The following is a 12688-nucleotide window of genomic DNA, read 5'->3' on the forward strand; positions in this document are numbered from 1 at the left end:
TAATCGCTCGACCAATTAAGCCGAAACTTAATTGCCAAGCCTTTGATTTTTCGCAAAGCCGAGTATTTAAATGTTAATGAGCATTCTTGGGATGCCAAAAGCCGACGGCGACGTATGCCTCATTATCGAGGATTCCCCCTTGTCTTATTAGAAATTACAAGTACAAGCAGATGCATGCCTGCCTAATGACAGATATGGATACGTATTATATATTTAGTGCGCTTATCAAGAAAGGAGGACAGAAAAAATGGAAACATTTGCTTTTAAAGTTGTCGCACTCTTGTTTGTATTTTCTTGACTTTTTCATGCCAACGTGGTCGCAAACTTTCGTCCTGTGCGACTTTTTGTACGTCCCTCGCCACAAAGTGCCGTCCCCTTTCCGGGCTGCGCCCAACTTTGTGCTGTGTAGCACCGCTTTAAAACTTTTATGCTCTCCATAGTACTATATATACATATGTATATATGTGCATATGACTTTTTAGTGCCGCCGGGAAAACTTTGTGCCTGTCTGCCTAACTGGGATGCCCAAGCCCGATTCGGTTCCCTGCCCCTGTCCCTGTCCCTGCCCCTTGCTTGTCTGTCAAACTTATAATGTGTGGGTGGCTAATTTGCTGTGAAAGCTGATTTGCACATAATCGAAAATGTTACGAGTTTCCCTGACTCCATAATTGGGGTTAAGGTCGACACAACAGCCTACAAATAACTATTAATTGTTTTATTATTTTACAAAGGCCCAGTGGCCTCAATTTTAATAGAGATGCCCCCAAGTCAAATTTGTTGAGTAATTAGTTGGACTTTGTGTTTTGAGCTAAAGTGCCTAACACTTTAGCAATGGATATGGCATTATTTATGTATATATAGGTGAAAAGTGGGCGGATTCTTTACGCTGACAAGTTTGGTGACCCCGAAGCAGAGGGAGGCGCTGCCTTTCTCGATTCCTTTTCAGTCTCATGGAGTGTGGTTTTGTTTGTGGCAAGCCTGTAGATCATACAAAGAACTCCAGGTGGGGGCATGCCAAGTGTTATATAGATTTTTTAATTTTTTTATTTCACAGCATTACTTCCAAGCATTAATATTAATATATGGGACTATCCTTTTAATGTAGCTAAAATGACAATTTTATTTTTCACATGACATTTGAGAAGCGTTTTTGTGAGAAAGTCTGATAATTCCTACACTGTTTTATGATTTTTGAAGCCACACAATTATTTGAGAGGGCTTGGGAAGCTTAAGTGACTATTGAATTGCTGTAGAAACGCTTTTATAAATATTGAAAGGTTAGTTAGGTCGGAGTGCGGTTCATTAAATGTGGCTTAAATGGAATTGTCTTTGGTGCAGCAGATTTCAACGGAACATTTGCACGCATCGATTACATCATTAGCGCAGCTATTACCCGCTTTAAGATATTAATACACCTTGTATGCATATGGAGTTCACAAACTTTGGAGCAACCTCATATCAGAAATGATTACTTATCACATCACATGCATGCATGCAACACGAAATCGAACGTGCAACGCAGTACAAAAGACGTCATGAAATTCAAATTCCACTGATATAGGCATTCATGGCAGACACCGCCGTGGAGCTGCGAATCGCGGTGGATGAGTGTATTATACTTGTAGTTTGGGTTTGAAGGCGTTGAAATGTGCGCTGTCAATACTTCTGCTCGATTTGCATGATGGGGCCACATTAGGCGAGACACTCCCTCACAATGCACTCTGAATAATTTAGCGCGCTTTTTGAGGGCGTCTGCGTCTGGCCAGAGAGTTATGGCGATGTGGCAAGCAATTTAGTGTTGGCCGTAATCATGGACAGTGGTGAAACGTTGATGTTAACTTTTATATTTAAAGCTGTTTCAGCTGACCTCTGAATTTTTGATGACCTCCAGAGGGCAGGTTCCCCAAGTAGATCCTAGCGGGGCTCTGAGTGGGGAGTGGGGTAGGGAGATGTGTGCCTGTGTGGAAGATGTGGAAGATGTGGAAGATGCGGATGGCGGATGGCGGGCACATAAATAAAAGACGAGCAATAATAAATTCCAAGGCCCCCAAGCTCAAGTAGAAGATACGTACGGCTGTGGCAGATTATTAATATTTTCCATACTGCTTTTGTGCTCTCAATACTTTGTTGTTTGAGTTCTTGAAGATGAGCGGGAACGGGAATTGGAACGGGTATGGGGACGGGTATGGGCACAAGGGTCTCAGCTCCAGCTCCATCTCCATCTCCAACTCGAGCTGGTGCCTTAGCCGTAGCGGTAGCTGCTGCCGTCGGCGCAGCATATTGTGCAGAAACATAAAAATAAATCAGCACAAAAATGAAAATCAGCGTCAACATGCAGGGCACATCGCTCCGCACCAGAGCAGAGCAGAGCAGACGAGACGAGGTCCGTGCCACATATGAGTTGCAAGCAATCGGGCAAGGCATGGCAAGCGGTCATCGAGTGCCAGTGTGAGTTGCAACTTTTATTGGTGGCTGGCTCGTTGAGCCAAGGACACAAAACCACATATGTATACACGCCGCAAAATGCTCTGCAAGGACATTCCAATTTATATAATTTCGAGTGCCAAACCCAACTGCCTCACCAAGCCTTCGAAATATTGTGATTAAAAGCTGCAGAGCACGCAGTTATTGAAGAACGAGTCTCACATTTTATGCGCCTACTTTTTGTTTTATTTATATTTATTGTAAATATTATTTAAAGTTATTGTTAGGCTATAAAGGTCGGTTATTTATAGGTAGAGTTTATATTTGTCAAGCATGCAGATATTCATGAAAAGTGAGGAAGGTAGAGCTGGCAACGATTTGACTCCAGATCGACTTAATCGATTCTTGATTTTAAATTTGGGAATTTATTTTAATAATTATTAGTTTCGGAGATTCTTTCACTTTCTACGTGGAAAGCTGCTTGAAATCGAACTAAAACTCAACTTATGTATTAATTATTAATTTATTTCTTGGATAGCTATGAGGCGGATGAAAACATTTTTTCAATTAAGCATATATAGCTTTGCTTTGATTTGCCTAAACACATCAATAGATAAAACATGAAGCACACATCCGACATTGCTTAAAGCAACTTAATCCATGGATAATATAAACTAATTTTTTATATCTTAATAATAAATCAACTAAAAATCTTATCGCATAACTCTACCTGTTGGAGCAGATTCGATTAGAATTTTCATAGCATTGAAATTTTTATAACACATTTAATATGCGGTTGATAGCAACGGAACAGACAACTCTCACAAACTACTAAGGACAGACAGATAATTTGTACACAAATGCCAGATATTCAACGTAAAAAAATTTGTCAACGGGTAGAAAACTATAGTTTCATGTGCAAAATACATGCCTGTCTTCTGACCATAGCATATCATATTATTGATTTATTTTCGATTTAAAATTTATTAAATTTATTCATTTAGACTAAGCATAAAACAATTAACCATAACATTTCCCCGGGCTAAATTTTGCAAATGGCTGCGAGTTGGAATTCAAAAGCGAATGAATTGTTTTGACTCTTAGCATGAAATTCCAGTTCTACACCATTTTGTTTCTCAGTGTACGCCCACATGCATGGGCGGGCAAACAATGCAAGGGCCACAGTAGCTAAATGAGTGTAAGCCACAAAATCAACGAGTTAAATCGTGTAAACAATGAAACAACAAGCCAGCAGGCGAGCAGCAGAAGGACTGAAGAACCGAAGTACCTCAGCCTCGCACACTCGCCTCGGCATGCCAACGGCCACGCCCCCACGCCCCTATGCCTCCACTCCCGCCCATCGCTTTCAACATGTTGGCTGCAGCGCATTTATCAAATTCTAATATGCCAGTCCACAGTCCACAGCCCAAAGGCCGCCAACTGTCGCTGCTCGATGTCTGCTTACGTGATTATAAATGCTGGCATTGTTCGCTGAAGATGTGGCAGCGAATGTCCTGGAACGCCACAAAGTATGCAACACTATGCGCATCGGACCTCGAGTCCCAAAACGAGCCAGCCATGAATTATTTGAAAATGAAATCTAATTCAAGAACAGCTGATGATGAAATCTAATGCGGGAGGGAGTCTTTAAACCGATTTATATATTCTTTTTCTTTTTCAAAAAACATTTTGTATATACAAATTTAAGCTTGAGAAGAAAACACCTCCACAGCATCGCACAGATCGCCATAAATGGCAAATGATTTAATGCTGAATATAATAAATATATTCTGTTCAGCTGAAAAGCATGTTCCATCAGCGTGTTTTAATTCGGAGACGTCTGTCCAATCGTGATGGAAATTCATAATTCAATTTGCCAATATTCATGCTCAAATGTTACGCTTTCAATTAAATATCCAAATGGGAATGACACAAAAGGAATAAAGCGGTTAAACATTAACTTATTTCTGATTAACGATGGCACACTGTCAGAGCAGAGAGCGCGCTTGTTAATAAGCCTTCAATTAAAAGTGCTTTGTTTTATTGACATTTAAAACAAAAAACAACATCAATTTGTCAATTACAATATTTTTAAGTGCAACTACAACACTCGATGAGCGCCAGCGCTGCAATCGTTGAACTTTTAATTCCATTTGGGCTTAAAAACCAACAAATAAATCAAAGTCATGTCGAGGACACAGCGCGGGATATGGCGTGGCGTGGCCGATTTCGGAAACTGGCAATAGTACAGCCACTATTCAGGACATTTGAAAGGACTGACAAACATGCGGAGATGGTGAAACTTTTCAATTTCGCCGCAGTTGCATTCGTGATTTAAGTGGCAGCATCCAACTAATATACGAATTCCGCGCGTATCGTAAATTGAGACGAATCGCTCCGCGGGGAGTTGGAGGGAGGGGGTCGGGACTTTCCACTCTGCTCCATCGGCGATCATAATTTAAGCAATCATTTAGGCGTGTCGCAAATAAAAAACGCATGAAATGCGTCATGCATTTGGCTAAAATCGTTTGCTAGAATTTCATTTGGGTGCGCATTCAATCAAAACTGCATTCAATTCAATTGAATTCAATTTATTTTATTGCAAATTTTGTGCACTTTGACTCGGCAGCAGTGGCAGCAGAGGCAGCCATCGCCGCGAATAAACAAAAAACCGATGGATTTTTTAAAATTTCAGATTAACTGGGATATTTATAGGCGGCCGGCTGGCAAATGTTGATACGATGCCAACGACTATGGCGCAAAGGCAGGAATGCGAGCGCGGGTCAAACGATATGTGGCCCCAGAACTCGTTTTTTATCAAGCCCGCGCACAATGGGCCACAAATGTTAAGCACCACAGAAATGCAACAAAAACTGAACGATCCGAGGACATTACTATATTTTAGATCTGCTTGACAGTTCAACAGCAAAAGTATGCAGCGCCGATTTCACTAAATTTGTTCTTGGACGTTGAAGAGCTAGAGTATACAATACACTAATGAATTGTCTTCAAATATTTTTCAAATGTATGCTTTTTAAGATAATTATAAACCACTTTGAACCTGGTTTTCGTTTATTTGTTATTTCTACCGTATAAGACCCAAGTTCCAATAACCAAACCGGAGTTCAGAAAATTCAGAATACGCGAGAACAATGTCTGAACGGCTCGAGTTGCTTAATACAGTATGGCGGATTGTTATAAGTCCTTATGAGCTAGTGACGATGATAATCGATTAACTGTATTCGAGTTCTTCTTAATCCCAATATGGCACTGCTTTAAACAGCATACACGAGATTAGGTAAAATGTGTACTTTTATCAGTTTATTCAAATTAAGTTCTAACAAGTTGTGTTTAATATTATAAACAAATGTGTGAAGACGATTAAAGACAGTTCATTGAACACAAAAACAGAAACTTGATCAACAATAACAATAACTCGTCATAATTAACAACTATGTAGATCGATTTAATTACGTGTCACTCACGATGATGCTACTTGACGACTCTTTGATGCTCTCTCATGCTCCTCCTCTTCGTCCTTGTCAGTCCTGCCAGCCGGTGTCACTCACAGCTGCCTCCAACTCTACTCCAATTCACATATACACAAGTATGTATACTATATAAATTATTTAGTTTAACACTTAAACGTCTAGTTGATAGAATTATTTGCAAATAGAATTTGGTGATGAATGATTTAGAATTAAAATATTACATCTATTAATACATACACATATTTAATTTATTTCACAAATATATAAACATGTTTTAATAAATATGTAAATAATATATCATATCTGTATGGATTATATCAAATATTTTTCGAGATAAAGATAGTCTTGAAATCTTAAAATTACACTCTTTTTAATATCCATAAACAAACACTCTTTTTTCTCATTTTTCCTTTCTTTTTTTAAATGATTGTATTGAAAGAAAAAATCTTTCATAAATAATCTGCATATTTCTATCAATATTTAAAACAAAATTATTATATATTTTTCTCAATTTTGTGATTTTTGTGTAATGGAACTAGCTATTATAAGGCTTTTATCAGACATTACTGTTATGATTTAACCTCCAGTAGAAGGAGTCTATGGCAGTAAGGAGTCTATTGGTTGTGAAATGAATATCTCCCAGACCAAACATTGGTTTTATATATATTCATGTATACACATATAATATTCCTGAATTATTATTAGGTATTTTAATAGGTATTTTTAAAAAAACTGAGAAAGGACATATTGGTTTAGTGTTGAAAATGTTATTGCGCATAATATCTGGACATTGCAATTTCGCTTAGTTATATATGTTTGATAAACAGTAAAAGCAAAGAAACGAAAGGTAGTTTTGCTTAGTTTTTCTGCCAAGTACTTAGCGCTAAATAAATTGATTTTTCTGAAAGATTGAAACAAATTGGAATTGAAAATTAGACACACGCTCTCTCCAAATGTTGTACTCATATAGTATATTAGAAAGCCTTCTTTAATAAACGAGTGAGAAGTATAAACAAAAGTTATAAATAATAAAGATTTTTAGATAATACCAGATCACTTAAAAGAGAACTAAGCTCTAATCGAATCAGATTCACATTCGGCTAATCATCTGTGGGGGCCACTGTGCGGGAGGACAATATTTATTTGTTTTTATGCCGCTGCGCTCTGTGCCGTTGTTTGTGGTCCGCAGAATCAAAAAGGAAATCGAGGGGAAAGAGGGGCTTCACACATTTCATAAATCTTCGCCGCGATTGAGCACAACTACGACAGCTTTTGAATTTGTTGTCGGTTTTTTTTTTGGCTACGGCTTGGCTTGGCTTTGCTTTTGTTTGGGTCGCCGTTTAGTTCGCACGTCGGTGTCAGTGGATTTCTGTGGGCGTGGCAGCTATTGCTTGACTGTTCCACGCCTTCGATGGCGCTGTTCAGTGTCTGAAGCGCGGCACCACAATATCTGGCCCCCTATAGGGCTCTGGGCCCTTGTAATCGCCGTCGCCGCTAAAAGAAACTGCAAACTTGGATCGATGCGGCCGAGAAGGGCTTCTCTGTGTCTTTTGATTCTTGCACATGCCACGTATGCGGGACTCTGCCTCACCCATGCGCCTGTCTCTGTAGGGGAGGAGGAAGCTCCTGGACTCAATATCGTCCGGTCCATCGCTGCACAGGAGGCTGTTGGTCTCCTGTCTGCTGCCTCGCAAAAGGTGCTTCAGAATTCGTCCGATGCAGCCAATGATGACAATAATCAGCAACACTATGATGAGCACCATGCCGACCTGCCAGAAGAATTGCTGCCGTTTGTAGGCATCGCTCGCCTCGAACACCTGCTGGTCCACCTGGCGGGCCACCTCCCGCTTCAGCTTGTGACACTCGAAGGCGGACATGAAGTGTGGTACGGGGTTGTAGGGTGGGAACTCGTTCGGCCACCAGGCGTCCCACAGCTCCACATCCTCATTGGCCAGCAGCTTGCTGCAATGGGCGCACACCTCCCCCATCCAGTGCTGGCACTCCGAGCTGTCAATGTTCAATTTGCAGACTGGATTCATTTTACAAAATATGTGTTTATTTTTCGACAGACAGATGGCAACAGTCGACTGTTTTGATTTGAGGAACAGGGTCGACTACAAATCAAAAGGTTCACTGCGTTTGCCTCTTAGGAGGCTCAGCCAATCGAAAGGCCCTCCTCGCTGCTGCCCTTCTTGAGTCGAGGAGGAGCTGGCGACTTCGGGGTTCGCTGTGGCCTTTCCTTGTCCATCGCTGGGTGTTGAGTCGATAGAATCTGACTCTGAAGTTTCTTGGGTGTCTGTTTTTCGTTCGCTCGTTAAGCTTGAAGTTGTCGATGCCTCCAATGATGTGGTTGTGCTCTTCGAGTTTGTGGTGGCTTTGTGCTCTGATGTTGCCATTTCATCCCCGGTGGTGAGTTCCTCGCTAGTTAATCCAGAGCTTAGGGAATTTCCTTGAGAGAGCCGAAGTGGTTCCCATTTCTGCCGCTCCAAAATATCCAGCGCCTGCTCCTGTTCCTTCTCCTTCTGCTTTTCTTCACTCCTTTTCCCCCTATCTAAGTCTGGCTTGGCGTTTGGCTGCCGCATCCAGCAAAATCTTGCCAGGACAGCCAAGCCAATTATCAGTCCAACTACAGTGAAGCCCAGTGTGGCGGGCGTAATGAGTTCCAATAATCGTTGCCTGTAACTGGCATCTACTGTTAATTCTTTGTTAAGGCTTTGGCAATCGTTGCTCGTCATTAGGCCAGTGGGGAATACTTCTCTGGTATCTAGTTGAGCCTTAGACGCCCATTCAAAGCATTGGGTGCATATTTGGCGAATCAACTGCTTGCACTCAACGCCTTTCGGTTTTGTTTTACAAATCGTATTCATTGCTTTCTTCTAGAAGATGAGAAATTATTGAACTTCAAAATGATGATTGTTGAATTGATTCAGAAACTGTTTCAAAGTATTACTGATTTCCAGCTCTCTGTTCTGTCATTGCTTCTTAAAGAACCTTCTAATCACCAAAAAAGAAATACAGATTTGTGTATTTTGGAAAAGAAAGTTGATACTTAAAGCCTTACAGTTGATTGTTAGCGCACAACAGTTTTTGTTTGCTACAAAGACGCCCAAGGACGTCAAATATATTCTTTCAGGAAGCAGGCGCTGTGTGTGGGTGGCCCGTGTGTTTTTGAATCCTGGCATCGAGCTCGCGATGTCCTGGCTATTCGTCCGTGTCTGTTGCTCATTTCACGCTTCGTTTTTTCAGTGTCGCTCGAATCTCGAACACTTCCCGTTTGCGTTTGTTAAACAGCGTGACTTCAAGCTTAACGACGGTGCTTCATTTTAATGTATATTATTCATTTTATTTGCAATAAACACAATTCTGTAGTAAAAACATTAAATCATAATTGACCAGAATTTGGACTAAAAGTAAAAAAAGTCGCCCGGCTTAAAATCGGGTTCTGGTTCGGGTGGCTGTGGCGGTCGCGAAGGCTCTACACTCTCTTGTACAAATTTCTTTTTCTTCTGCTCTGCCTTTTTCTTCTCCGAAGGTCGGGCATCTTCCCGATCAGGAATGAGGGAAAAGATAGGTGTTACCAGTTCGTTGAGTCTGCGCTTCTTTATAACTTTCGGTGCATCCGATACAACCTCTTCTGCATTGAAAAAACCTATTTCCTTGCCATCGAGTACCGTCTTGGGTAATTCCTCTTCGTTTTTATTTGAAAACATTAATAGGGAGTTGTCGCCGATTTCTGTTGAAGTCGACTTTTTATTACTGCCACCACTGTCATCCGCGTTGCCCTTGGCATAGCTTCCCTCAAAGCCTGTCATTAGATCCATGGGAAACGGATAAATAATTCTGCAGTTGCGCTCCGTGGCAATCGAAGTTAAGATCTGCAGTTGTCTTAGCTAAGCGGGAGAATTTTTAAGTCAGCTTTAGCTACAGATATAGTGTAGAACATCGCAGTTTACCTGCAGTGTGATTATGTTGGTGGCCATGACATCGGAGGCATCCTTCAGAGCTGCCGAGGCATTGAGTTCACCCTGCGCAGAGATTACTTTGGCACGAGCTTCCCGATAGGCCTCCGCCTCGCTGGCCAAGGCGCGCTGCATTTCCTCTGGCAAGCTGATGTCCTTGCTGTGGATTCAAATAAGCGATGGCAAGAAAATGAAATAAAGTAATTCGATTTACATTTCAATGCGCTCCACCTTAACGCCCCAGTGCTGTGTGGCTTCATTAACAGCCTCCGTGATTTGTTTGGACAGCTTTTCTCGGAACTCCACCAGTTTCAGGAACGATTGAGCACCCACAGCATTGCGCAGCGTAGTTTGCGCGAGAAGCAGAGTCGCTACGTCGACATCGTCCACTTGCAGCAGGGAGGCTATGGGATTGTATACAGAATAGAATAATACAGCATCTACTCGTATCGTCACCGAGTCCCTGGTGATCACATCTTGGGTGGGCACCTCCTCCACCCTTGTGCGGAGATCCACAACGGCGTATCTGTCGATGCATGGCAGTATCCAGGTGAGGCCCGGTCCCCGTGCTCCCGCTCTGTGTGCAGAAATTCAAGCTTAGGACCAACCTGCTGCGCTTCGAGTAGCTTTTACCTGAGGCGTCCCAGCCTCAGAACAACGGCACGTTGGAACTCCTTCAAAACCACCAAGCAGATGAAAACTGAGACTGGAAACGTAATCACAGCGAGCACCATCGACAGGATTGTAAAGAATTTTTCCAATCCACGGTTCTCGTATTTCTCAGCTATCGAAAGAATTGCGAGCTCAATACAATTTTTGTAATTGAAGATAACACTCACTGGTTTGTTGGAGAGGTTTCTTTGATTTTTTAGAAGTGCGTCTGCCTTTTTGCTTCTCTTCCTTTCGCTTTTCCTCTTTTCGCTTTTCTTCCTTTCGCTTTTCTTCCCTTCGCTTATCTTCCCTTCGCTTTTCTTCTCTTGGCTGTTCTTCCTTTGGGCTTTTTGTTGGGTCTTCCGCGTCGTCACCCTGCTTATGCTTTTTGTGTCCAAACCCCTCCCAGTTCTTTCCTATAGAACGTTCATCGAGCATTACAGCACTTTAATTTAAAATTCAATTCCGAAACTAATTTTTTTTCACAGTTTCCACAAAGTAAAAGGTTTCTAGATATACCAAAAGAAGTGGTCCTTTGTGGCTTCATCTGCATTTAGCTGCTTTCTTATGGTTTCAAGTCCGACTATTTACTCTCTCTTTGATGACTAAAAGGCTTTCATTCCAAGGAAGAAGAGTGGTCTTTTATTTGAATAGGCCATTACGCCCAAATGTACTTGGGAAAATGCAGTAATTACCATAGATTCGTACACATTTCATGAATACTATTCCACACCATACAGTGCTGCGAAAAGTGAACAAACATTGAGTAATATTCGCTTGTTTTTCCAAACCACAGAGCTGGGAAATGCACAAGCGTGCGAGTTCTCATAAATTTTCCTTTTCCGCTTCATGAGACAGCCGTTCGCAAAGCACTGCGGCAACAGAAAACAAGTGTAGACGGACAGACAGACAGACAGGCAGGCAGATAGACATACATAAGTATATAGTGCTCATTACACAAGTGCAGAAACATACATACATACATAGATATATTATACATATACTTACATGGTTAGCCGCAGAGCTCCACCCGCACAGCCAAGCAACTAGTTTTTAGCTCATAAGCAACCCAGTTCTTGACACATTTTCGGGGGCAAAAACCTAGGAAATGTGAAACCGAAAGCAAGCAAGCCAGCCAGCCAGCCAGCCAGCCAGCCAGCCAGCAATCAAGAAAGAAGAAGAAATGTTATACCCCCACCATCATCAGCATGGCGTGTCAGAGTCTGACGTGGAAAAATTATGATGCGCTCGCGTTCCGAGCCACGAAAGCCTCCAATTTCAAAGTTACAAGCCAGCGCGTCATCTCTTGACGGTTGACATTCGTGGACCGGAAAAGACTGAAAACACTGAAAAGATGGCGGCTTCCGCTGATAATACCTGCAAACGTGACGATAACTGGGCAGATAGCTCTGAAATATTGCAGTGGGCCTACACTCACTGGAGCTATAGCCGAGGCAATTATACCAGAGATGTGAGCTGTGTGCCCGAAGTCCAATTAAAGGGATAGCGAAGCGTAACGAGCGACGTCTCCGTGCCTCAAAACTGGGCTGGAAACGTGCAGGAAAGCGTGCAAACCGCTTAAAATTGTTTCTATTTCAATTTGCGCTGCATTCGGGTTGCCCGGGCGGAAGCGTGACTTTCTGGCTATATTGAAATTTATGTTTCCGACTCCAATCCACACATTTACACAATTTTTGGGCGCAAAACTTTTCATGCCCCATTCCGGCGCACATCCGCGTGTGTGTGTCTGGGCAAGGGTACGGGACCGGGTCCGGGTCCCTGGCCATGTCCATTGCCGCTGGGAATGCGGTGGGAAATTGGTCCATTTTATTCGCATCGACAGTTGCTGCAGCGCTGCTCGCCGCCACTGCAATTGGCACAGTTGGGTATTCCAAATTAACAGGCAACACGATTTGCTTAAAATTCCAATTTAAAAATATTTTCATTGCGCATTCTGACTAACATAATTAGAGAGCCCCGATTTTCAGCTATGCCGACTGTCGACTGCCGAATGCCGACTGCTGAGTGGGGGTCTTGTTTCGATTCGATATCCTCTTCCTTCCTGTTTGCAAATGATTTGTGTAAAGCATTCGAATTGTCAATTGCAATTATTTATTTGTTATGGTCAACGGCAGTGGGAACTCTCCTTTAATGAGATTGCAA

The 12688-nt window shown here is 42.1% G+C and overlaps 2 protein-coding genes across 2 annotated transcripts; both read right to left on the reverse strand.

Annotated features, from left to right (window-relative positions):
• Positions 1 to 6887: 6887 nt before the first annotated feature.
• LOC115624259 lies at positions 6888 to 7985 on the reverse strand. The gene has a single exon (XM_030518882.1). It carries the CDS (start codon positions 7952 to 7954, stop codon positions 7337 to 7339), a length of 618 nt encoding a protein of 205 aa, XP_030374742.1. The 5' UTR covers positions 7955 to 7985; the 3' UTR covers positions 6888 to 7336.
• A 1247-nt stretch (positions 7986 to 9232) lies between these two features.
• On the reverse strand, positions 9233 to 11000 carry LOC115624184 (stomatin-like protein 3). The gene is made up of 5 exons (XM_030518780.1): positions 10714 to 11000; positions 10508 to 10658; positions 10089 to 10451; positions 9869 to 10034; positions 9233 to 9805 (listed from the first exon to the last, which is right to left on the reverse strand). The coding sequence occupies exons 1-5, from the start codon at positions 10961 to 10963 to the stop codon at positions 9320 to 9322; spliced, it is 1416 nt and encodes a 471-aa protein (XP_030374640.1). The 5' UTR covers positions 10964 to 11000; the 3' UTR covers positions 9233 to 9319.
• Between the last annotated feature and the right edge of the window lie 1688 nt (positions 11001 to 12688).

The sequence above is a fragment of the Scaptodrosophila lebanonensis genome, unplaced genomic scaffold (assembly GCF_003285725.1).
Source record: "Scaptodrosophila lebanonensis strain 11010-0011.00,11010-0021.00 unplaced genomic scaffold, SlebRS2 tig00000053-arrow-pilon, whole genome shotgun sequence".
Classification (NCBI taxonomy): Eukaryota; Metazoa; Arthropoda; class Insecta; order Diptera; family Drosophilidae; genus Scaptodrosophila; species Scaptodrosophila lebanonensis.